Raw genomic sequence first — 25,696 nt, 5'->3', positions numbered from 1 at the left:
GGGATAACTGAATTACAGTAGTAACCACACGGTTGAGCGGAGTCCCTCAGGGCTCTATGCTAGTGTATTTTCAGTTTTCTGTTAACTAAGTACATTTACTCAAGTACTGTGTAGGCTACTGTAGGTATCATTTTTAGGTATTTTTTACTTTACTGGAGTATTTCCAATTTTCTGTACTTTTACACCGCTACAATTATTTGAAAACTTTAGTTACTAGTTACTTTGGATTAATATTACAAAACTACATTATACCCCCCTACAGTATATACATTTTGGCCATTTGAAAATAGCCGATCTACATGCTCTCAATGCGTGCGACGCATTGTGAGATTGTAGATCTGCTATTTTCAAAATACTTTTATACATTTTATACATTAGAAAACTTGTGAAATGGGACATTCTGCATAATGAGTACTTTTGGTACTTCAAGTATATTTTGCTGTCAATTCTTTTGTACTTTTACTCAAGAAAATTGAATTGAATACAGGACTTTTACTTGTAACAAAGTATTTCTACATAGTAGTATTGATATATTTACTTAAGAAAAACATTTGAGTACTTTTCCCATCACTGTGGAGAAGTGGCCAGAGGGGGCAGACAGTACGCCCTTGAAGTCTCTTTCATATGCTGGAGCTGGCTCAGGATGTTCTATTTCATTGTGCTTTGATGACATGTCTAGCTATCAAGCTACAAAAGTTTGGTAAATAAAAACACAGTTTAAGGTTCTGTTAATATTTTAATAAAAGCATGTAAAAATGTTACAGCAGATATTGAATGAAGCATTCATTGCTCCTTTCAATCCATTACAAAATGCCTTTTTAAATTGCACTTATCTGAACACCACGCAGAATTTGAAACCTAAATCATGACCTTGCAAGATAATTTGAGACAAGAAAACAAAATCAGACAATCATTTTGTAGCCTAAATTGTCATCCACACAAATACAATACAGTTATTGACTAAAAATGAGAAATAAATAATTCTATGTTTATTTGTTCTTTTAATCTGTTAAATAAAATGGCTTAAATAAAAACATAAATGATAAGTGATTTGTTCAAATTGAATAGCTGGGTAGAGTGGACCAAAAGCAACTGTGAATCCTTTGTTTCAGTTTCACTTCATTCACCTCTACCAATGTAATTAGTATTTTTGTTTGCTTCTACCTCTGACACACAAGCATGGTGTCATTTCACCTCAGGGTGCAGATGCAGCTATAGTTTCACTGGCGCAAGTTGTCTTTGAGTGTTTAATCCAGGGACAACTTGACAAGAATTAATGCAATAATTATTTACTCTTTACCCAATGCTGCAAAGTTTGCCTAAAAAAAAACTAGCTTACTTTACAACCTTCTAATCAGCTGTGACCTGCTCAAATCCCCTGCTCATTATAATCACAGACACGATACCGGCAGCATAATCAGAAATAACAGATTTTTTGTATACATTTCAACAAAACATTTTAACATACTGTACAACAAGATCAATGATGCACTAACCAAACAGTCAAATATTCACAACCTCTGTAGAAAATATAGGTTTAGTGTGTGGACTACAGTGGCTGGATTCAGACAAAACTGTTTTTTAACTGTAGTTGTTGCATTGATCTGGTCTTCTCACAGCTCTATAAACCGGTTTATATACAGTCAATGGTCTAACCAGACCAAAATATCAGATTCTATTATATTTTCTAGGAAACCCAGACATCAAAAAATTAAATGTCTCAGATGAGATGAGATATAAACAAATTCTCATATAAGGTGAACATTGTCAATGTATTTTCAATTTCAGCTTCAATACAGCCAATACAGCCAAAATAAGCCAGCAGTATAGGCCTACACATATGTCATACGAGGGAACTGGTAAGGTTTCTTAATTTCAGCAATGTACTGAAATTACAGTATATCTGACAGATATCTATATTATTTTTGTCCTCAGGAATAGGGAACCATTTGGCTATGGTTTTAATTACCTTATTCTTCCTGACCATGCTTATTGTTTTGAAATCATGTTAACTTGTATAGTTTGTGTTCTTTAACAACAGGTATATTCACTGAGGATGGTCAGCTGACCAAAATGTTTGCTGCACAGGACGTTTTGCTCTTTGGAGTAAAATGTATTTATATCTCATATACATTTGGATCACCATTTTTTTATGTTTGACATTGTGTCGGTTCCCCAACTCTCACTAATAATAATAATTATTATTATTTATGTATTTTTATAGCACTTTTCACAACCCTTCACAGAATAAAAGAGCAGGGATAAATACATCAACGAAAACTATCTGTAACAAAATAAAGGTAAAAAGGAAAAAAAGAAGACAAAAAAAGACTAAAAACAGAATAAATCAAATAAGTGTGTGTCAAGAACTGACTCCAAAATGAGCTCCTGGAGAAGAATGTACCAAAGCCTAGTAGGTAGTAGCCTGGTCTGAGGATCACAGGCTGCATATTGCCTCAAGGGGTTCAAAGACCTCTGATGTAGCCAACTGACACAGTGACACTTCATCAGTTGTCAACTGACACTTATGGATAATTTATACTTTGTCATACCCTTGCTGTCCCTTGCTGACAATCAGTTATGACACAGTCATACGACAAAGTAAGTAGGCTTTTACACATCTTAAAAGACTGAATGGGTATATCAGTTAAGACTTTCTTTCTGTACATTCTACTCTCTTCACTGTTGAGATAACATGAGAACATTAGATATTTACCACAATGTGATTTTTATGGATCCAGAGCCCTGCTTGTTCTGGCTGTCTAAAAAGGCAGTTTATGCCTTTGACAGGCATGAGTTAAATATCTTTGGCGTACAGTAAATTTAGCGCTGTTGTATTATTTAGAAATTGCCTTTTGGTACTTCCTGAAAAAACAAAGATGAAAATAAAGAATTCTAATAGGTATGTGTGTCATACCTGCCAACCCTCCTGTTTTCACCAGGAGACTCCTTTTATTTCACCATTTCTGATGTTCCAAAACACTGAGCTGTTCTTTGCTCTCTCCAAACGGAATGCATATATACACACTACATATACCATACTTGTGCATGTAAGTACGTTTTTTTCTGCATACACTCCTGTGCATGTACGTTAGGAGTAGAAAGTGAGGACACTCTGATGGTTGCCTCTCACCAGTAGCATTGGAGGCAGGTCCTTTGATAGTGTTTCCAACCAACACATGTAGAGGGCGCTAGACACAGTTCCCTTCCTGGCCAATGGCATACTCCTTTATAGGGGAGGGTAGACAGACAGACAGACAGACAGACAGATGGACGGTGAGACAGACAGACAGACAGCTTCAGTAAATAACTTTACTTGAGTTATTATAGTATTTAAATGTAGATAAAGTTGAAAGCAAGAGCCTTACATGACGATGAGTTTGGCAGCAGCGGAATGTTCCTTCAACAGCTCGTTCAGTCTGATCTGACGATTGGACTGAAAGTTCCCAAGGAGGATCATGTGTAAAGAGACAGTTTTAGTGGAGTGGAGTAGAGTGCAACCAGAAACAATGGTTGGTTGCAAAAGACATTTTTTTGTTATCATCACTCAGTTGTTTGGTTGGAAGAGAACCACTCAAAGTGCAAACTAACAAGCAAACAAACAAACAAACAAACAAACAAAAAAGCACCTTAAACTTAAACTCTCTGTTGTCTGTTGATGCTAGCAGTTCAAAGCCTGATCTGAGAGCTAGCAAAAGTGCCTGACTGTTCTTAACCTCTCAGACTGTAGGGAAATGTTTTGAATCATTCTGTTCTTATATTATATTTTTGTTAATTTACAATATTTTATTTGATCATTTCTTATTTTTTATAATTTTATCCTGTGCATTTATTGTAAAATTGTTAAGTTGAAATATACACCTCTGTGGGGGATGGCAAGCTGTGAACCAAACTTTAAGCCAGATAATTCATTGAACTGCAGTGTTGCATGCTGAGAATAGTCAGTCTACAAGCTCATAGATCTTGTAAATCGGCTATTCTCGTCGCGTGACACCGTTGTACGATTGAGTATTATTTAAGCAATAGAGCAAAGATATAATTTCACATCCAAATAAGGAGCAGAACTTGTTTGAATGTTTTACCTTAGCCTTGTATAATTCCAACTCATTGTCAGTGATCCTCCATGGCTCCATGGCTTTCAGTCTCTCTGCTGCTTCCTGCTCCATATCATCCTCCTTCAGCCTGTATGGCTCAATCAGCTCCTTAAAGGTCAGCTTACTGGAAACATGATGGATAACATCATTGCACTAAACTAATGAAGCATGTTTGGTGAGTACTTAACTTACCAATATTTACAAGTGGCTCTCCACCAACATGGTGGAGTACTAACTCCAAAAGAAAGCTTCTAACATTATGTCACCCAAAAATACATATTAATGTAGTCCTGACTGTAATGCATAAATATACCTTTTAATAAATCAAATCAATAAAATACAGTATATTTATTCTACTGGCAGATGGTAGTACCTCACTCCTACACATATCCATCTCCATCACTGATTTTTGCATTGTTAGCTTGATAATATTGTTCGCTTTTGGCAAGCGAAACCATCGTGCCATGGAGTATAATAAAAAATGTACTTGTGTTTCTTGGGTTTGACGTTGATGTCTCCCAGAACGTTGATGTCAGAATAGTCGATCCTGAAGCGACTCAGTAGATAGGCCATCCTAGTTAAACACAGGCGAGGCGAGGAACAGAGAAATATAATTAATACACTCTCAACCTAAGGGTCACACATCTGTTTATAATGTATGTGTAATAATGTATTCAATGATAGATAGCCAGAAGCGTTTTCAGGAATTGATAGAAAATGACAGTTGAACTATGACATATGACAGTATGACATCATACTATGAAAGTGCCACTACTGTACTGTACAACATTATTATATCACTTTTGGTGGGACAGGAGATTCAATTTGAAGCCATTTATTTTAGTTCAGTGCTTGAGTTTTGTAGGACAGTTCAGTCGGCCTAGGGGTTACTACTTACAATTTGCACACATACTGTACCTCCAATATTTGTATTTACTTAATATCTATTAAACACTTAAATCTATATATCATGTCATCTTTTGGGGCGTCTGTCAGCCCATGACCATTGAAATCCTTCCACTTAATCACCTCTATTCAGTGCCCCTGGTTGTACAGTACATTCAAGATAATAGATCATACTAAGACAGGAAGAGTTCATAACCATAAAACTGGTAACTCACGCGCGACGGTCATGATCAATTCGGTTGATCTTTCCACCAACGAACACACGGATCCTGCAATCACCCCACTTCTTCTTATTAGTCAGCAGGTATGGAATTAGAAGTGTCAGGCCTAGAACATTCCAGTGAGATGTGTTATGTACTGTAGATACCATGTATGTAAGGGATAATGTACAGTACGCAGTACGTACCCCTTCAAGACAAAAGAAAATGCAGTTATGAAAATTATGACAAATGCTTCAGTATTCACCTCCATCATCAAACAGCCACCAGACGTCGATGGTCCCCTTTCCCTGTCTCTTTTTAAACTGCTGGCTGCTCTCTAACATGCGCTGGTCAGTCAGACTCAGCGGGGACTTGGTATCTGTTGGAGACAAACCATCAACTGTAGTTACAGCCAGGGTCAGGTAGTTAGCCATTATCATAATCCACAGACAATACTTCAAATACAAAGTCTGGTTACTTTTACTTACGCATTTGGATTACTTAGCCACAAAAGAGAAAATATGATAAACCCTTCAACTGTAGGTAATAACATTTCTATTAACAAGGAACTGCACCAGTGCACAAACTTTTATAGTCCTGCTGGGATTTCCCAAAAGTGTGGGGAGAGAGTTGGCTCAAAACATGGAAGGAGTGTTGCTGGCTTGCTTCTCCTTTGTTGGTACAGACTACACAGCCATTATGTGATGTGTCGAAAGGTCTCTGTTTTCCCATCTGTGATTTGGTTCCTTTGCACCTGGATAAACTCCAGTGTTTCCTTGGATGAGAATTCTACCACACTCTCCTGAGCAACTGCGTTTGGCAGGTGAGTTCCGAGTTCCTTATGCCATATATACAGTTCCTTATAAAGTAGTTGCAGATCGTGTCACGCACCGAAAACAACAGGTCTACAAGCTCAAAATGCGTCATGCTGCGATGCTTTGTGAGCTTGTAGACCTGCTATATTTGGTGTGCAAAAATAGCATAAATAAGGCTTTAAGCAGCAAGGTTGCACGTGGTGGCAGTTCAGCTTGCGGTGGCAGCTGTGCTGATTGGTACACTGCCGTATACAACCCCTAAGGAAGATACGGCAGCTGACCAATCAGTGCAAGCTTCCCCTCATCCTGGGTATTTGATAATCACACAGCTTTAATGATCTACTGCACTCGCCTGCAGCTTGTGCCTGCGATCACAGCGGTGATATAAGACCAATGTATATGTACATTAAGTAAAAGTATGTGTAATCTGATTACTGCTAACAGAAATGGATTACAATACCCTATTTTCCTGTCTAGTTTGTATCTCTCACCTCTCATTATCAGCGGACTGCTTTGGTTGCTGGTGTTTTTCAAGAGACAGGAATCAGTGTCTGAGTCCTTAGATAGGTTAACAGTCACCACCACCTCCGTCGCTGGCTTCTCATGGGACAACAGTAGCTCCTCTGGAGAACGTATAAACAGAGAGAGACAGACAGACATTGTTACCTTACCCCCCAGATTGATATAGAATATTTAGTTCACCATATCATTTTAGCAATGCTTCTCTTCTCTAAAAGAATAAATAAAATAAAAACATATTTTTTAATAAAAGGTCTGGGATTTAAATATCTCACATAGAGATTTCTTGTTGTTAAATTTCCTGTCAGTTCTATGGGGAATGTGTACCTGGTCCCTGGATATGAGAGATGTCAAGTCCCTCCTGTAGCCTGAGAATGACCACTCCAAACTGCAGGTCAAATGCATCACTGGAACACACACACATTAAGACAAGTCTATTTCTATTGCACATTTCAAACACCATCAGGGACACTTGTTTTATCTTGAAAGAAAGCATAGGAAATACACACTGCGATGTCTATTTCACACATACAGTACATACGCAATGTGAGTTTCCAGTGTGGAAAATAAAATGCTCACAAAAATATAATTCAAGAGATTAGACGCCCTTTTTCCCAACATCATTAAACCCAATCTTCAGTCTTACACCAATGTCAGGCGTGAGATGTGATTAGATACACAAGAGTGTGTCTTTAGATACGGTTGTGAAAAAAACATGGTCAAAGGCAGATTGCCGGCCAGGCGGCCACCCTAGAGCCTTGGTCTGCCTGACATTTCTTCCAGTCGCAAAAATGCTTGCTGAGAGTGGGACAATGTAGGGTTTCTGCTCTATATGTAAAATGAGACAACTTGTTGTGATTTGGCACTATAATGAAATTGAATAGATGTTGTTGTTGTGTATGGTGTTAATGTATCAGTAGCCATATCTCTCTACCATCCATCCTTACTGTATAGAGTTGACGTAAATCTCTACGTCTCTCATCTCTCCATCGCTCCAGTTGTTTTTAAAGCCCATCACCAGAGTGTTAGGCTTCAGACGACCCAGACCTGCTGCCTGGAGGAACACCACATCAGCTTTATATTAACAGTGTTATAACAAAAGATCATATTCTTAACGGCGTACTAACCGATCACAACCTAAACTTGAACGGATGAGAACATCCCAGACAAGGATGCACTTATTGAAGAGATGAGAGTTACCATTAAGAGGACCTGAGCTCCGTGCCTCAGGTTGTCTGAGAAGACAGGAGTATAGAAAGCTTTGATGCCTTTCTGATGCAGCCAACGCTGACAGCGAGCATGGTCCTGAGCCAACTCCTTAAAGTTGGGCCTCCGGGATACCTGAGAAACAGCACCAACAAGATGACACACCAAGGGGTAAGTCAGACTTACTGCGTCTGAAACATACAGCCAACCTACAACATGTGTGTGTGTGTGTGTGTGTGTGTGTGTGTGTGTGTGTGTGTGTGTGTGTGTGTGTGTGTGTGTGTGTGTGTGTGTGTGTGTGTGTGTGTGTGTGTGTGTAAATGAGCAACCAGCAGCTATACGTACAGTCCTGATGTGGCCACAGCACATGAGAGCAACGTTCTTGGTGAAGGAGTGAACAAGGTGAAGCAGGGCAGGGCGGGAGTTAGGATAGCCTGTCATCACCAAACACTGGGGTCTGAAAGACAGTGGCAAAAAGATAGCAACAAATCGTTATTATCATAACCATAATGTGAGCACACTGAGCAGTGGCTCAGGAGATAGAGCAGAGGCTTGGGAACGGAAGGTTCCCGGTTCGATCCTCAGTTCCCTCTGGGTTAGTGTCGCAGTGTCCTTGAGACACTTAACTCCTAACTAATCCCGATGCGCAGGTTGGTGCCTTGCATGGTTACCTCCACCATCTGTGAGTGATTGTGGGAATGTGAATTGTGGGAATGTGAATGGGTGAATGTAATGCACATTTTAAAGCACGTTGGATAAAGGCGCTACTGTATATAAATGCACCATTTAAGATATCTTTCCTGTCTGGCAGAAACCAGACAAGAAACCAGCTAACTCCAAAACATTTTTTTTTTAGGAAATGACAAAAACAGTTAGGAGGTTTTGTCCATCATTGATAAGAACAGCTGAATGGACATCCAAGCTCACAATGAGGTTAGAGGTCAAAAGGGGGTGGAGCCTGGAGTCAGCAAAACCAGCTAACTCCACCCCCCTTTGGTGGAGTTAGCTGGTTTGGCAGAAAGTTTGAGGATCCAATGGAGTTAGCTAGTTTTGTCAGAAGCGCTTTTTAATACTTTTCATTGGTTCAATATATGTTTTTTACCAACACACAGACCTAAAGGGTGTTCAATAGCACTGATTTTTAGTTAGCTGGTTTCTACCCGACAGCAATTATGTAGCATGACAGGACAGAATAGGATTTTTTTCCCCCCTATTGACTGCTTTGGTTACATAAACAATTATGCTTTATTTCCCTGAAGCTCTTGTTTAGAGATGATCATTATGTCATTATGTTATCTCTGCTCCACTCAGGTGCTGACAGGAATTGGCTGCATGGGTGAGCAAACGTAATAAAACTCGGGAGCCAGAATTGGAGACAGCCATACCTGAAGTTTTTAATGTGATCCTCTACTCCAGTGAGGTGCAGACAGTGGGTCAGAGCCTGGTTATAGGTCAGAGCCTGAGTAGATGAACCCCAGTTCACATCTGTCACACAAAAAAACAATACACCCTAGGTTAGAATAATACACTACGATGGATAATCCCAATTCACATGTGCATTATACCACAGACTCTGGGTTAGACAGAACAGAATATAAAAGTAGAAGGACACAGGTAGCAAACACATCATCCACAGACTGATGTTGTAGTTTTGCTGGTATGCTGAAAATTGTGAGTGATACTTTAAGTACATTTTGATACCAATACTTTTGTACTTTTACTTAAGTAAATTTTGAATTCTGGACTTTTACTTGTAACAGAGTATTTCTACATTGCAATAGTGATACTTTTACTCAAGTAAAGAATGTGAGTACTTTTACCACCACTGTGTGTGCGCGTGTGTGTGTGTGTGTGTGTGTGTGTGTGTGTGTGTGTGTGTGTGTGTGTGTGTGTGTGTGTGTGTGTGTGTGTGTGTGTGTGTGTGTGTGCGTGCGTGCGTGCGTGCGTTGTGTGGAGAGGTGTGTACCAGGTTTCTTGTAGCTGACATAGATATACAGAGCCAGGACGATGAGCATGGTGACCAGAGCTGCCCACCAGGTAATCACAAACATCGTCACACAGCACAGGACCGCCCCGGCCAATGACACCCACTTGTTGTAATACTTGAAGCTAGGTCGCCACCCTGTGGTAAAAGAACAGTAGTTCAGTCAACATGCAGTTCAGTGGTGGACAGGAACAAAGTACACTTACGTAATACAGAACTCAAATCTTTTTTTTCTAGAAAGGGAAAAAGTACATGAATTAACCACTTAAACGCAATATACGGTAGTATATAAATAACACGTTGTGAGTTTGTAGATCTGCTATTTTCTGTTATTGATTTTGTTTTGGGAGGGGGGGGGGGTGCCAATGCATTGATATTAAAAATAAAATGTACTTTGTAATTTGTACTTTTGAGTACTTGAGTATATTTTTTAAAGCATGCACTTTTGAACACTAGAAGCAAATACTCCTGTACTTTAACTCAAGTACAAATCTGACAAAGCAACTTTCACTTGTAGTTGGGTAATATTTGAACAAGAGTATCTATGTATACTTTGACTCAAGTACTGTGGTTGAGTTCTTTGCCCACAGCTGATGCAAGGTGGGTGACTTCTACCATGGCCACCACTCTATTTTGCAGTGTACTGTATACTAATGGTCATAGATAGCAGGGAGAAATGTGTGTACTGTACCTGGGGAGTTTGCCAGCGAGGCGTGGAACACAGAGAAGTTGATGAGAGCATACGAGGCCAGGAAGAAGTTAGAGATGATAGGAGCGATGATGTTCAAATCCCCTGACAGAAAGAAAAACCATACAGTACAGTTTCAATATAAGTAAAACAAAAGTTATTTAACCTGTTAAGACCGGGAAAGCATCTGCATCATTTTAGATTTTAGCTATATACATGTACAGTATATATAGCACATTGGTTCTCAACATTTTATTTTATACTTTGGCTATTCAAAAATAGCAGATATACAAGCTCACAGCACGTCACTTTGTGCCGCGCTGCGAGCTTGTAGATCTGCTATTTTGGAAAAATCTTGAAAATGTTTGACAAATCTTTATTTAATGCGGAAAGAATTTAGTCAAATATTTTCTTCTGGGTGTCCCTGGAATAAAATCTTTTGAGATGCGAGTCCGCAGCCAAATACATAATAATTGTGACATGAAAAGGTTTGAGAACCACTGATACAGCAACGTGCGTTTTTCAGAAAACTGTTAGGATTTAGAAGACATTTATAGAATCGGACTCAGGTGTTAATGGGTTAACAATAACTGTGTTACATTTGTGGTTGGACCTACCAATCAGAATGAAGGCGAGGCCAATGCAGAAGGTCAGGACGTAACCTCGGAGAGGCTCGTTGTTTTTACCATAACCCTTTGCAAACATGCCTAGTCCAGGGTAGATGTTGTCCTTACACAGAGCCTAGAATGACAGCAGCATTCATTCAATTTACTGTGTTAAATCAGGCCATACAAACGTTGAGTTTGACTGTTGGCAAAATAACTCCCACTTGAGTTTTCTAGAGTCTGAAAAATAATAAAACAAAATGAAACAAAATTCAGCCCAGACTTAACAGTCTTACTGTAACAGCCTACTGATCATCCCCACCCAGTTTCTATGAAAATCCACCCATCGATTTTGACCTTGACATTGTTTCATGTTTCTTGAACATTCAGTAATCCGTTCTAGAGTTGCTAATAAGCAGACCTTGAATGATTCGGGCCTTAACATGTTACACCCAAAAGTCAATATTCTCTTTGGTGCTGCCCACTGATCTCTCCAAGTTTCAGGACAATCTGCCCATCCATCCCCAAGTTATCTTGCTACCAAACAAAGAAACAAAGAAACAAATACACAGTTTGTTTGTCCTGTTTGAAAAGATAGGGGACACTGGACAGGACAGAGGAGAGAGGACTCTTACCTGGAAGACTTTGGGAGCGCTGACAAGAGAGGCCAGGGCAGAGGAAAGAGTAGCTGAGAAGATCCCTGCTGTGATGAGGGGACCAAACCCCGATACCAGACTCATTACCTGGCCAGATAGACAGATACAATACAATGCACATACAATACAACACATGCACAAAGATGCATACCAGGGGAGTTAATGGCAACTGAGTTTAGTAGGCGTTTAAGCAAGCATCGTGCAGAGAAATATCATGTACAAGCACACACTTGCATGCATGTGTGCATAGATTACATGTACGTATAGACATGCACACATGGCCATGAATAGAAAGACAGCAAGGGGAAAGAAAACAAGAGATGGAGAGACAAATAGACATCCTTGGTCCTTTCTGTAAACTATGCTAACTGTCTGTAAGAGGACAGTCAGTCAGTCAGTCAGTCAGTCAGTCAGTCAGTCAGTCAGTCAGTAATTCATACTCAGTGGTGGACTTAACTTAAAGTACTTAACCTCAGTACTTGAGTTAAAGTATATACTCCTGGTCAAAGATTGCTCCATTACAACTTAAGTTGCTTGGTAAAATTTGTTGTTGAGTTAAAGTATGCTTTTAAAAAAAACACAAAGTAGACCTACATTTTCTTTTTCTTTTCAATGCATTACTGTATTGAAATATATACAGTACATTCCCCCCCAAAAATCTAAGATTTTCCAGACATTTTCAAAAGATATCAAAAATAGTGAAAATAGCAGATCTACAAGCTCACAATGTGTTTGCGGCTCATTCTGAGCTTGTACAGCTGCCATTTTCACTATATTTAAAATTGGGCTTAAGTGGTTAATTCATAATGTCAAAAGTAGGACTACAATATTTGTCTTTGAATATTCAAAAATACCCATCTTCAAGTAAAATATAAATGCTCAAAATATTTACTAAGTACAGCACTCAAGTAAATGTACTTTGTTACTGTCCATCACTGTTCATACTTGAACACATCAGTAATACTTTACTAATATTAACCAGCTGAATTATTAAAAGTAACAGCAGGTACAGAATTGTTTTTAATACATTTTTGTATCTCTTATTCCAAATGCAAATAAACCTTAGTTGAAACTAAATCGAGAAGATAGTCAAGTGGTCGCAATCCGCAGCAATTCCAAATACCATTATGTCGATGATAAGTTGTTACTAGTAGAGTCTGTGACTCTGCTGGAACATGTTAGAAGATGGGAAATGCATTAGTGCTAAAAACACAACATGGTTTTTCATTATTAGGACATTTGCATTTTAGGCATTGAGCACAGTCTTATCCACAGTACCCTTGAATATCTGTCAAAAATGTTAAAAAGAACAAGTTGTTTTGTTTTGATAGAAGAAATGTTAAGACAAGGATGTTGGTGTTTTATTGCCTCAAAACATAGCTGTTTTATCTGAATGTCAAACTGCCTCGGTGTCCTTGCTTTGAAATCCCAGGTCTTACTCTGGAGAGCAGTGATTTAAACTCTGCTTAAACATTTATGAATGATTCTGTTTTTCCTGCGCTCACCAAAACAAAGTTTGAACCTCACGTTACCCGCAAATCTGTGTCACTGTCGTGTGTGTGTGTGTGTGTGTGTGTGTGTGTGTGTGTGTGTGTGTGTGTGTGTGTGTGTGTGTGTGTGTGTGTGTGTGTGTGTGTGTGTGTGTGTGTGTGTGGAGGTGGTGGTTGTCAATGCTACCATTCATTCCTGGCTCCAGCCAGCGAGAACCTTGTGACTCCAAACAACAGGCTATTATCTCTGCTGCCCTTTGTTTGGGAATAGCTCATACACATGCACATACGCACACAGACACATGTGTGTGTGTGTGTGTGTGTGTGTGTGTGCGTGTGTGTGTGTGTGTGTGCGTGTGCGTGTGCGTGTGCGTGTGCGTGTGCGCGTGTGCGTGTGTGTGCGTGTGCGTGTGTGTGCGTGTGCGTGTGCGTGTGCGCGCTCGCGCGCGTGTGTGTGTGTGTGTGTGTGTGTACAAGTACTAACATACTGTACATACATTGCAGGGGATCACACTAACTGCTGTCCGATTGCCCAAGGCAAGTAAAATATATTCACATAATCTAAGATATATCAAACGTCCTCAAGGCTATGTTTGAGGGCTCTCTCTCTCTCTCTCTCTCTCTCTCTCTCTCTCTCTTTCTCTCTCTCTCTCTCTCTCTCTCTCTCTCTCTCTGACACACAAACGCATACATCAGCTGAGCAATGTGACGAGCGAGCAAGACAAAGTGATTAAAGGACATTTGTTTCAAATCAGACTACCCTGTGGTCGTGTCCCGAGTCCGACCCAGCCGTGTTTGTCTGTCTTGTCTTGCCTGTCTGTCTGTCTGTCTGTCTGTCTGTCTGTCTGTCTGTCTGTCTGTCTGTCTGTCTGTCTGTCTGTCTGTCTGTCTGTCTATGTGTGTGCGCTTTAGCTTGGTGCAGCGGAGGTATTCTTAGGTGCTGTTTACACTCCTCCTAGTTAATGTGATTGTTTCAGGCTAGTCTCTAAATGACAGGCAATGCTATCAAGACAGTTTAGCGAGATTCAGTCAGACAATATAAATAAAACAAGTCATGATGAAATAAATAATCCTGCCTGCTTTGCCTACTGACTGTGGCAGACTGTGGCAAACGTGTTACACTGGTAATGGTAATATTTCTACCAGCTTTACTACTACCTAGCACATACTGTATGAATTAAAATGACATTTTCCAAATTAAGCCTCCTTTTCTCTGTGCAGAATAATCTAGTTATATCAGAAGTTCCTCCACGGTGGAGGAACTTGTGAGTGAATCCCACGTGATCAGTCTGGCAATGCGAGGCTAGGTAGTTATAGGTTTACTGTGGTCCTACCTGGAAGTCGTTCATGAGTCCGTACTGGCACCCGCCCTCCTTGCAGATGGAGAAGTCATATCCCAGAGTGCATGCAGCGTCAGTACAGTTCACTGTGTCAGTCACAGTGTCATTACGGTCCCCTGTGGCATCTCGCACTATACAGGCACCTATACGGGGCGTGGGGGGGGGGGGGCACACACACACATACACACACACGCATGTAAACACACACATGCACGCACATATGCACACTATGTTCCACTTTTCTAAATATCAGAGTGGATGGATATTGTCAAATGAATGTACGGTACACGGTACAGCAGTGTTGTAAAGCAGTGTAGGTACTGTATTGCAGTTTTTTCATCCAGTGGGACGAAGCTCAAAAGTAGACAGAAGTTAGTTTTGTTTTGTGTAAGGTGTCAAGTATTTACCAGTAGACAGAGTTAGTTTTGTGTAAGGTGTATAAAGTATTTACCAGTAGACAGAGTTAGTTTTGTGTAAGGTGCAAAGTATTTACCAGTAGACAGAAGTTAGTTTTGCGTAAGGTGTATAAAGTATTTACCAGTAGACAGAAGTTAGTTTTGTGTAAGGTGTATAAAGTATTTACCAGTAGACAGAAGTTAGTTTTGCGTAAGGTGTATAAAGTATTTACCAGTAGACAGAAGTTAGTTTTGTGTAAGGTGTATAAAGTATTTACCAGTAGACAGAAGTTAGTTTTGTGTAAGGTGTATAAAGTATTTACCAGTAGACAGAAGTTAGTTTTGTGTAAGGTGCAAAGTATTTACCAGTAGACAGAAGTTAGTTTTGTGTAAGGTGTATAAAGTATTTACCAGTACACAGAAGTTAGTTTTGTGTAAGGTGCAAAGTATTTACCAGTAGACAGAAGTTAGTTTTGTGTAAGGTGTAAAGTATTTACCAGTAGACAGAGCGACAGCCACATATGTCAGACCAGTGACAAGAATGGCCAGCAGGGTTCCTTTAGGGATAGCTAACTGTGGGTCCTGTATGGTGAAGATCACAATACAACAGTCATCCTCATCCCCATAGTGTGTGTGTGTGCGTTTGTCCAGTCTAGTATCAGGATCAGGTCCCCTTCAAAATAGGGCTTAAAGGTTTCATGACGTTCAGTTTTACCACACACTAAAAGTCTTTGTCATGGTCCTTCAAACGTGTAAAAAAAAGTTTAAACCAAAAAATCCACTCCATTGATCCATGGCAGGTGTTTTTCTCTCACATTTCTAAAGCCTTTTCAACTGCAATGAAAAAATTAATCTTTGCCTGCTGGTGCCGCCCCCCCCCCCCCCCAAAGGAAAGGATAGGGGAGGGGAGGGGCTAGGAGGAGAGTGGGCGGGATTAATTCGGCTGTGACATCACTGCCGAAGGGCCAAGCTCAGATTACTTTTCAGTCTAATTATTCAGAAAAGCCCAGACCACAGAAAATCCACTGAATGTTCAAAGTTCTGATTTTTTGGGTGTAATTGATTGAAAATAAAACCCCCCAAAAAACATAGAAAATAAAAAAAGTGAAAATGAATGTCATAGAACCTTTAATACCCTCTGTGATCTCTAAATAAATGCTCTTTTTTTGTTTTGAACTCACAGTGAGGTCTCCAGAGATGTTGGCTCCAGCCAAGATCCCAGTGGCTGCAGGAAAGAAAATGGCGAACACAGAGAAAAATGACTCGTCATCTCTGAAGTCCGGACCCACGTTCTCTAGAAAGATGGCCACTAGAGAGTAGATGTGAGGAAGACAAAGATACAGGAGATAAGATCACTTTTTCAAACGTCTAAAATGTTCTAGTCCCTCTGTAGCTCATTGGCTACAGCATGACACTGATTTTACCATCAGGTGTCCCAGACTCCCAGTCGTAAATTAAAGTATAAATTAGGCTTAACACTGTCATAGTTAAGGCTTCTATTCCTGATGTAGCTCAGTGGGTAGAGAGAATGTCTCCTTTCATGTTGCAGAGGTTAGGGATCCATCCCCTGTTAGGTCAATGGGCCTACCATTGATCTGATGTGGTCATGGATATGCCCCTAATTTTCCTGTCCCAGACAAAATGTTGAGATCTGGGACAAAACAGCCCAGGTTGGAGCCAAATCGCTGCTCATGCTTGTCACTGCAAGCATGTTTGAAATTATCTGCACCAGATCTGAAATGCCGATGAACAATAGCCAATGAGAGAGCACCAGGCGATATGAAGCAGAAATGACTGGAAGAACAATATCACATCATGGCTTTGAAGAACTTGACACCTCTCCACGTCAGCGTACTGTGTGCACACACCTTGAATGGCAAGCTGCTCTTCCTTGTTACCAATTGATATAAACCAATTCCAGTGTTGCCTGACAGCAAACACGAAGTGTACGCACCTTCAGCCAATCATCACACAACATATTATTGGTTCTATGTTTGATAGCAGATAACACATGACACGTTAAGGAAACCAGCAGCTGCGCTCTGCTGCCCATTAATTTGTAACATTTTAAAAGCCTAACTATGAAAAGAGTTCAAAAGTAGCAGTAGCAATAAACACTATGAGCAGCACATCAGCACCATGTTCTGACAGTTGAACCGTAACTAAATAATATTTAGTTCCATTTTAACATTAAAGGTAGGCTAAGTGATATTTGTTAAAATACGTGTTAGCTCTATATATACTGATAGTAATCATTGCTATATAGAGTTTTTGTTCAGTAACAGGGGTCTCTGTGTCTCTCCAGTGTAAACACTACTGGGTTAAATGCACTACAGGGGCTTAATATGAAAAAGCCAGACTGACTGTTGTAGCCAAAAAAGCCCTTCTGTTCTTTGGCTTCGATGGGCATGAGCGTTCCTATGAAGTAGTTGACGATGGCTGCCAGCAGAATCACCAACAGCACAATCTGAGCCTGAGAATGAGAGAGAGAAAGAGAGAGTGTGTCACAACCAGTGGTGGAAAAAGTACAAAAATGTTTTACTTAAGTACAAGTATCAATACTGCTATGTAAAAATAAAAAATGTACTTGAGTAAAAGTACAAAAGTATTGGCATCAAAATATACTTAAAGTACCAAAAGTAAAAGTACTCATTATGCGGAATGTCCAGTTTCACAAGGTATATGTATAAAAAGTATACAAATCTTTTGAAAATGGCAGATCTACAAGCTCAGACGCGTTATGAACTTGTAGGTATATATAGGACTGAAGTGGTTAACGTATGTTTTGTAATAATAATCAAAATCTACAAAGTAACTAGTAACTAAAGTTTTCAAATAATTGTAGTGGAGTAAAATATTTGCACAATATTTGCCTTTGAGATGTAGTAGAAGTAAAATAACAGAAAATTGGAAATACTCCAGTAAAGTAAAAATACCTCAAAATTGTACTTAAGTAAAGCACTTGAGTAAATGTACTTAGTTACTTTACACCACTGGAGTTAAGAGATTCACAGCAGTAGCATGACAGTGGTACAATCAAAACAATCAAACAGTGGTACCTTGGCCTCCCACTCCATTCCAGCCACAGAGATCCCCAGCAGCAGTATGACAGTCAGGACGCCAACGATACGGATGTCATTGGTCTCATCAAACATCAACGCATCCACATCCTGAGACAAACCAGTTACCTCGTCAAGACATTCAACAATATCCGTACGGCTCAGAAAAACAGATCAGTATTTCCTCATGGTGGACAGATAAACTGACAGCTAGACAGATGTGAAAACACTGTAGTTTGAAGAGTGACTATTTTTTCTATATATTTTGGGGAAAATGTGGATTATTATTTTGTATGAGTCCCTTGCACAAAATATTTTTTTTCCGATCTGCATCCAAGTACATTAATTAATTTGGAGGTCCTTGACATGAAAAAGGGTTGAGAATCACTGTCTCTCTCAGTGCCAAGCCCCGAGTTATCCCGAGTTTTTTCTTAATACCTTCAGTGCCAGAACGAGAAATCCCGAGTTAAAAAAAATATATATATATATGGTTGGTTTTTTTTGGGGGGGGGGGGGGGGGGGGGGAATGTTCAGAACCCAAGATATCATTATCTGGAGATTTGCAGCTCCATCCAATCTTTGTTTAACTTATAACTGAAAAAGGCTGTATCTCGCTTCCTAAGCACTTTTTTTTACTTTGAAAAAAAAAAAAGATCCTGGCACGGTTCACAATAATTTTTTTATTTCATTGGCACTGAGAGAGTTAAATGACCTAAAATTGTAATGAAGGTTAGTGAAACATCACACAGAGTAATGCTTACATTTAGCAGCTCCACAACAGTCTCAGCAAAGCCGACCACATACATGGCAACAGCCACAGCGTTGGCGAAGGCAAAGATGAGTCCGATAGAGCCTCCAAACTCTGGCCCCAGGCTCCGGGAGATCAGGTAGTAAGCACCACCTGGGGGAACACGAAGCAGGTTTTTTTTTCCCCTTTCTGTGCCCTTGCTGCTACAATGCAGCATGTTTTTCCAAAGAGAGAAAGGAACCCAAAAGGCCAGACTGGAGCCTTAGGCCATAGAAACTAATCTTTAGAATTGTCATTACCTTTAGTTTTTTTGGTGTATATACTGTAACTTTTTATTTTGTTTTCAGTATTATAATACATATTTCCACTGTGTGTATACTGTCTAAATACCATGTATTGTCTCTTCCACCCATAAAATGGAATACAAATTGGTATGTACTGTAAGCTTCCATGTCAAACACAGAAGAGGAAGCAGTCAATGCATAGGAGTGTCTGTGAACTTATGACCTATAATATCTATACCTGCATGTCTATGCCGTTGGCTGATATGGATATAGTGCTTCTGTAGACCCCCCCCCCCCCCCCAGCATTTCTTTCCTAGCAGAAACCTAGCAGAAACTAGCATTTGAAAAGGTTTTACTTTTCTGACAAAATGACTATAATATCACGACATAAAAATAAACCATGGTACTCTTCTCTAAATGTGTGACATGTTTATAATGAACTCATCATTTACAGATCCACCACTTTGGCTACTACTGTATCTCACCTCCTCGTACAAAGCCATTGGTTGCAATGGCCGAGGTAGACAGGCCGGTTATGGTGGTGACCACAGTAGCCATCAAAATGATCCCAATCGTCAACACTGTTGAACAGAAAATAAATCATCAGTGTACAGTATACACTCAATAAACAGATGTACCAACAACAACATAAATTCCTTCAGAGAGTGATTTGTACTGTAGTTTGCGAGCAGATTGCGGTTCAGTGTATTGCTCATGGACACCTTGGAAGGACATACTGTATAGCTTCAGCTTGCGTGGGGATCAAACCTACAGGTATGACCCATTAGGACCCCCTTACCTGGGGGACCACCCTGACACTTAACATTGGTCCCTTTTATACAGTTGCAAGACTATGGACATTTGAACTATTAAATATGGTTCAGGTTTACCAAATACAGTATGGTTTTCCCATGGAATTTGACTATTTTTAAAATTTAGCTGTTTGCAGTTTTGGATCTGACAACCCTGCCTAAGGGACCATGTACACAGCAAGTGTTTTTTTAGGACGCTTTCGATATCGTGTCCAGAGTGCTACCCATGCACTGAGCGAGAAAAAAACAAAAAACGCTACACGCCGACAACACTGAAATGTGATGCGTAGCGCTGGGAAGATTTCTTTACCATAGAAATGCATGCCAGAAAAGCACTGGCAGCTTTTTCTGAGCTGCCAGGGACACAGCCCCTATGATGACCATTGACACCCACATGCAGTTGCCTACCCTTACGGTGAACTATAGGGACAGCAGCGGCTAAGGTAGAGCAGTTGCTCGGGAATCCGAAGGTTCCCGGTTCAATCCTGTGTTATCGTTGAAATGTCCTTGAGCAAGGCACTTAAACACTAACAGCTCCTGGTGAGCAGGTTGAAATATGAGTTAACTTTTAAAGAGCAGTGGGCATGTATAGTGTCGAAACAACAAATTCATTCTGAATGGTAATCGTGACGTCAACTACTCTTTAAACTCAATAGCTTGAGTAATTTGACCTTGGTGAACTACTGTTTTGTTTGAGATTATTTTATTTTGGTGAAAACTATTCAGGGAAGGTGTGTTTTTAATAGTAAGTAGCCTTGGAAGCCATCAGTTGGCCAGTATCTTATTTAACTTACCCATGCCAGCCTGTCCTACGATCCATGACATTCTGATGAAGAGCATCACACCCCAGATGTTCAGCATGCAGCGGATCTTTAAAACACAGACGCGCGCACACACACACACACACACACACACACACACACACACACACACACACACACACACACACACACACACACACACACAAACACACACACACACACACACACACACACACACACACACACACACACACACACACACACACACACACACACACACACACACACACACACACACACAGACACACACAGAGAGAGACAGAGAGAGAGAGAGAGAGGGAGACAGTTGAATGTTGAACTTCATATTCCATTTTCTGCAGTGCAGTAGTTAAGTATGTTGCCAGTCAAATAAATGTCATGAACTGCAGAACAGAGCATAAGTCCATTGTTCCTCTTGTAACAATTGACACGCTGCAGCTGCACCTCCGACACCCTGCTCGGCATGGAAAATGCTCTGTGCCTTTAACTTAAGTGCTTTATAATGTCTAATGTGCGTTACATTCACCTATTCTCACACGCACGCGCGCGCACACACACACACACACACACACACACACACACACACACACACACACACACACAAAAATGGAAAGAACCTGCTTTTGGGGAGTGTCTTGCTCACAGACAATTCGGCACACAATAATGCCAGGGGATAGTCGGAGATCAAACCGGGAGCCCAGATGGCTATTATCTCCGGAGCAAATAATTTGTATATGTATACACTGGCACACTGATTGTGGGCTCACTGAGGGGAGCACATTAATATCATCTTAATTTCTTTATTCATTTACAAGCAAAAACATTTAATCTTACCCGGCGTTGCCGGGGTTATTGCGTCGGAGACCTGTTGATCAGCGTGTTCAGGTTGGGGTACCCAGCATTGGCCAGGTTCTTGCGTGGGTGAAATAGGCTTTCTCTCCCTCTCTCACCCTTCCTCTCTCCCCATCTATCCCTTCCTCTCTCCCTCTCCCTCCCTAAAACTACCAATATTCTTAACTACTACATACTGTCCCCAGCTCCTGCATGCATGCTTTCCACTCTCCCAGCCAGACTGCTAGCTAAGTGTTCATTCATTTAGACACTTCAGCTCAGAAATAACCAGACCGTAATGAACCATTTAACCATTTATTAATATATGACCGTTACCATATATGCAATGATATTGCATTCAAGTTTGGCGGTGTGACTCTGCTCATGTGATATTAAAAGATTTCCTGTGCAAAATGACACAGATCTTCAATCACAAACCCCTGAGCAGAGCGTAATACAATTATAACATCACACGACAGTTATACCACAACAGTTATAACGCAACAGTTATAACGCAACAGTTATTACACAACAGTTATGACGTGACACAACAATAAACCCTTAATGTACAACCATCACCATAATACAACGCCATCTACAATTATCCTGCCAACATCAGATGCTAGGGAGGAGGCCGGGGAGGTGGAGGAGTTTTGACACTGACAGCTGAACGACCGGCACTGACAGCTAAGCACGTAGAATGAACAGAGAACTAGGGCTGCTTAAATGGAACGCCAGAGTTGCACTGTGGGTATAAGAGGGCGTGAGTGAGTTAGCTTATAGCGAATGAGAATGACAAGAGTTTGAGACGTATGACTTAAAGGAGTACAACTGAATAAGCTTGTTAGCGAATGGGGGGGTCCGGGGAGTATGAATGAAATATAACATTCTGCCTGCCGTGTCTACATGAACTATCGTTTACACTGAATTTCATTTCAACAGCCTGGGTTTGGTAGGAGTGGATAGATCGCATTTTTAACCTTTTTGCTCTTGTTTTTGATTAGGTGTTGGGTTAATGATTTGTCATTTTGTTCGCTCTGATTAGGCAAATTGCGGTTGGACCTTTTTTGTTTCCTTTTCTTTGATGTTTTCTGTTAGCCATGATGCTGAAGCAACAGGATTTTTATAAAACCCCGGGAAAGGGCTGAAGAGATGGGGGTCCGCGGCCAAATACATATACATTTTGGGGTCCTTGACATGAAAAAGTTTGAGAACCACTGACATAGCAACATAAGTCTTTTCAAAAAACTGTTAGGATTTAGAAGACATTTTGTAGAATTGGAACCTCAGACCTTAATGGGTTAATGTGTCCAATTCTTAATTTAAACTTGGCCTCAGTAAAAAGGAACATCTTGGGTGCAGTATAGTGTGTTTTTTCCTCCACAAAACTGGATATTTTTCTTATTTGGAGCAAACTCAGCATAAACAACTCGAAGGAGGCGGTCCCTGGTCGGTCAGGGACCAATCAAAAGGGACCAATCAGAGGGCTGACAAAGGGTACATTGCCACACTCTTAAGAGTAAAATGCACACTCAGGATTTTACAGTATATAGACCAGAAGTAAGAGAGATGAGAAGGCCACTGTTCTAGACCCCACTCACCAAGACACCTTTGATCCAACCAAACTTCACACTTCCTCCTTTTGCCTCCTTGGCCGCTGCCAGAGCCGCCGCCTCCTCTGCTGCTGTCAGCTCCTCCCCATTGGCCAAACTATCTTCCAACGGCCCCTAATTAACGAATCAGAGTGGTGGAAGTGGTGGAGAGAGAGAAAAGAGAGAGATAATAAATATATATACACACACACATCAGGGTGACGTCAGGGTGACTGCTATTTACACTATTATTTTAGACTTTTTTTTTTATTACGTTCTGAGTTCTGGGTTGACAGAACTCAGGGTTAGTACCACCCGAGCAGTGGTGGAAAAAGTACTCACATTTTGTACTCATTAAAGTACTCATTATGAGGAATGTCCCGTTTCACAAGTTATCATATGTCTAAAATGTATAAAAAATCTTTTGAAAATAGCAGATCTACGATGCGACGCGTTGTGAGCTTGTAGATCAGCTATTTTCAAATAGCCAAAGTTTAAATAGGGCTGAAGTGGTAAATGTGTGTTTTGTAATAATAATCAAAATCTACAAAGTAGTAACTAAACGTTTCAAATAATTGCAGTGGAGTAAAAGTTCAATATTTGTCTCTGAGTTGTAGTGGAGTGGAAGTAAAAGTATAGAAAATCGGAAATACTTAAGTACAGTACTTGAGTACAGTACATGTGCTTAGTTACTTTCCACCACTACCCCTGAGCAGGGCCCCAAATTAGTTCTGAGAAGTGAGAACCTTATCTGAAACCAACCAAATAAATCCAGAACCCGTGAAATACGTTTCACAGCACAGCACTGTTCACTTATAGTTCTTGTAGTGGAAAAGAGCCTTTATTCATGCATGTAAACATGCACGTGTGTGAGACATGTCTCTGTTGTTTAGCTACAGAAGTGCATCCACTCCTTAGAAACAAAAGATCTGGCCAAATACTTTCGACACCCTTAACTTGGTGACTGTTAAAAAATGTTTTTAAAAAAACTGTGGTTTGAGTTTATTCATTAAAAGTTGACACTCTGAACTGAATGATCATGCCAAAACAGTGTGTGTTGCTGTCAATATACTTTTCATTTGAAGTCAACAGTAGCCTATATTAATATAGGTCTACATAGTATGACTGTATGGTCTGTTTCCTTGACTCATGTCGAAGGAGTGGGTAAAAATTCTAAAGATGCCTCAAGTAGTGATGTAGTATTGTGTGTGTGTGTGTGTGTGTGTGTACAGTATGTGCGTGTGCGTGCGTGCGTGCTTGCATGCGTGCGGGCTTGTGTGTGTGTGTGATATGTGTGTGTACGTGCACGTGTGCATGCATGTTAATTATGCACAACTTATGCTTTCAATGATGTCATTGGTTCCATTGATAGCAGTATACTGGCTTCTAGGTGGGCATGAAGGAATGTGGTCTAAACAGTGCAGGAATTGTCAAATGGCTCAATAGTGACTTAAGTTAAATATCTTATTGTACGTCATCCCAAGTTATCTTATTGTGTATCTCATCTCTTCTTCTTATGATCCAACTCTCTGGAAGTGGGAATAATAGAGTAACAATCTTAACAATAACAATCTAATCTTAGTCAGGGAGAGAGAAGTTGTAAAGACCTCCACAGCATTGGTTCTCAAAGTGGGGTCCGGGGACCCCCAGGGGTCCAGTTGGGGGGGTCCCCAGCAAATATAGCATCACAATAATTTTAACAACCTTTTATACTTTGGCTATTCAAAAATAGAATACAATACAAAATACAAAAATAAATACAAGCACATAGTGTGGCACCGAGTGCCACGCTATGAGATTGTAGATCTGCTATTTTTGAAAAATCGTGAACATTTTAATATATATTTTTTTAAAGCAAACATTTGTAACTCAAATCTTCTGGGGGTCCCTGGAACTAAATATTTTTTTAGATGGGGGTCCGCGGCCAAATACATATCATTTTGTGCTGGGGGTCCTTGACATGAAAACGTTTAAGAACCACTGCTCCACAGCACAGTGGACACATTTGACCTTTGACACTGCAGTTACCTTGTCCAGTTCGTCGTGCAGTTCAGACAGAGAGGGTCGCGCAAACTTGTCCCCGGCGGCGGTCTGCCGGTAGAAGTCTATGTTGGGGATGGCGTCTATGGTGTTGTGGCCGAATGTCCTCATGTAGTAGGTGTTGGAGTGGGTGTCAGAGGCCTGAGTGTGGCCCGTACCCGTCGAATGGAGGCTGTGGAGGCTCACCGAGTCGCTCTTCATATCTGGGCCCTGAGACACGTCCGGAGGGAGGCCCAGGATGTCCATGGCGCTCCCTAACCCGCCGCCATCAAAGAACCCCACCTGCATTCTGAACCTTCCCTTGGACTCCTCTTCTGTAGCTGTAGTCGCAGGGCCCGTCGATCCGTCTGTTCCAGGTGTGCTCTTCGGTGTCTCGTCCGTGACCGCCTCCACCTGGAAGCGGCTGCTGCCGGGCCTCAGCGCCCCAGGCTTCTGTCCCGGAGATCCCGACATGATGCCGGCTCAAAGCGCCGTTGAAGTTCCCCGTTAAAGTTATCTCTCGATCGGGTGGTGGTGGTGGTCACCGTGAAACACCGATATAATAATAACACCACAACGCTCCAGATAACACCACAGAGATGTCCACAGTCACGCAGCACCGCTGCAAAACAAGCATTTAGATACACATTGAT

At 40.7% G+C, this 25,696-nt stretch overlaps 1 protein-coding gene across 1 annotated transcript; it reads right to left on the bottom strand.

The window, feature by feature from the left end:
* Window positions 1-1,074: 1,074 nt before the first annotated feature.
* Window positions 1,075-25,370, bottom strand: LOC308089362 (solute carrier family 12 member 2). Its single transcript, XM_080434043.1, has 26 exons — window positions 25,053-25,370; window positions 23,034-23,159; window positions 20,596-20,671; window positions 19,475-19,570; window positions 18,719-18,858; window positions 17,958-18,068; window positions 17,263-17,371; window positions 16,080-16,207; window positions 15,396-15,480; window positions 14,498-14,646; window positions 11,653-11,760; window positions 11,030-11,153; window positions 10,416-10,517; window positions 9,707-9,862; window positions 9,126-9,225; window positions 8,086-8,197; window positions 7,735-7,875; window positions 7,482-7,588; window positions 6,862-6,941; window positions 6,507-6,638; window positions 5,466-5,579; window positions 5,216-5,327; window positions 4,582-4,668; window positions 4,083-4,218; window positions 3,369-3,436; window positions 1,075-3,227 (listed from the first exon to the last, which is right to left on the bottom strand). Exons 1-26 carry the CDS (start codon window positions 25,350-25,352, stop codon window positions 3,092-3,094), a joined length of 3,135 nt encoding a protein of 1,044 aa, XP_080290169.1. The 5' UTR covers window positions 25,353-25,370; the 3' UTR covers window positions 1,075-3,091.
* Between the last annotated feature and the right edge of the window lie 326 nt (window positions 25,371-25,696).

The sequence above is a fragment of the Gymnoscopelus braueri genome (genome assembly GCF_963280865.1).
Source record: "Gymnoscopelus braueri genome assembly, chromosome: 7".
NCBI classification, from domain to species: Eukaryota; Metazoa; Chordata; class Actinopteri; order Myctophiformes; family Myctophidae; genus Gymnoscopelus; species Gymnoscopelus braueri.
Note: the sequence above shows the minus strand (reverse complement) of the source record. Positions and strands in the feature narration are given on the sequence as shown.

Coding starts and splice junctions, on each gene's coding strand:
- LOC308089362 (XM_080434043.1), bottom strand. CDS start 25,352: ATGCAGGTGGGGTTCTTTGATGGCGGCGGGTTAGGGAGCGCCATGGAC. Junction 10,518..11,029: donor CCTCGCCTTCATTCTGATTG/GTAGGTCCAACC, acceptor TCTTTCTGTCAG/GGGATTTGAACATCATCGCT. Junction 7,589..7,734: donor GAGCTCAGGTCCTCTTAATG/GTAACTCTCATC, acceptor GTGTTCCTCCAG/GCAGCAGGTCTGGGTCGTCT.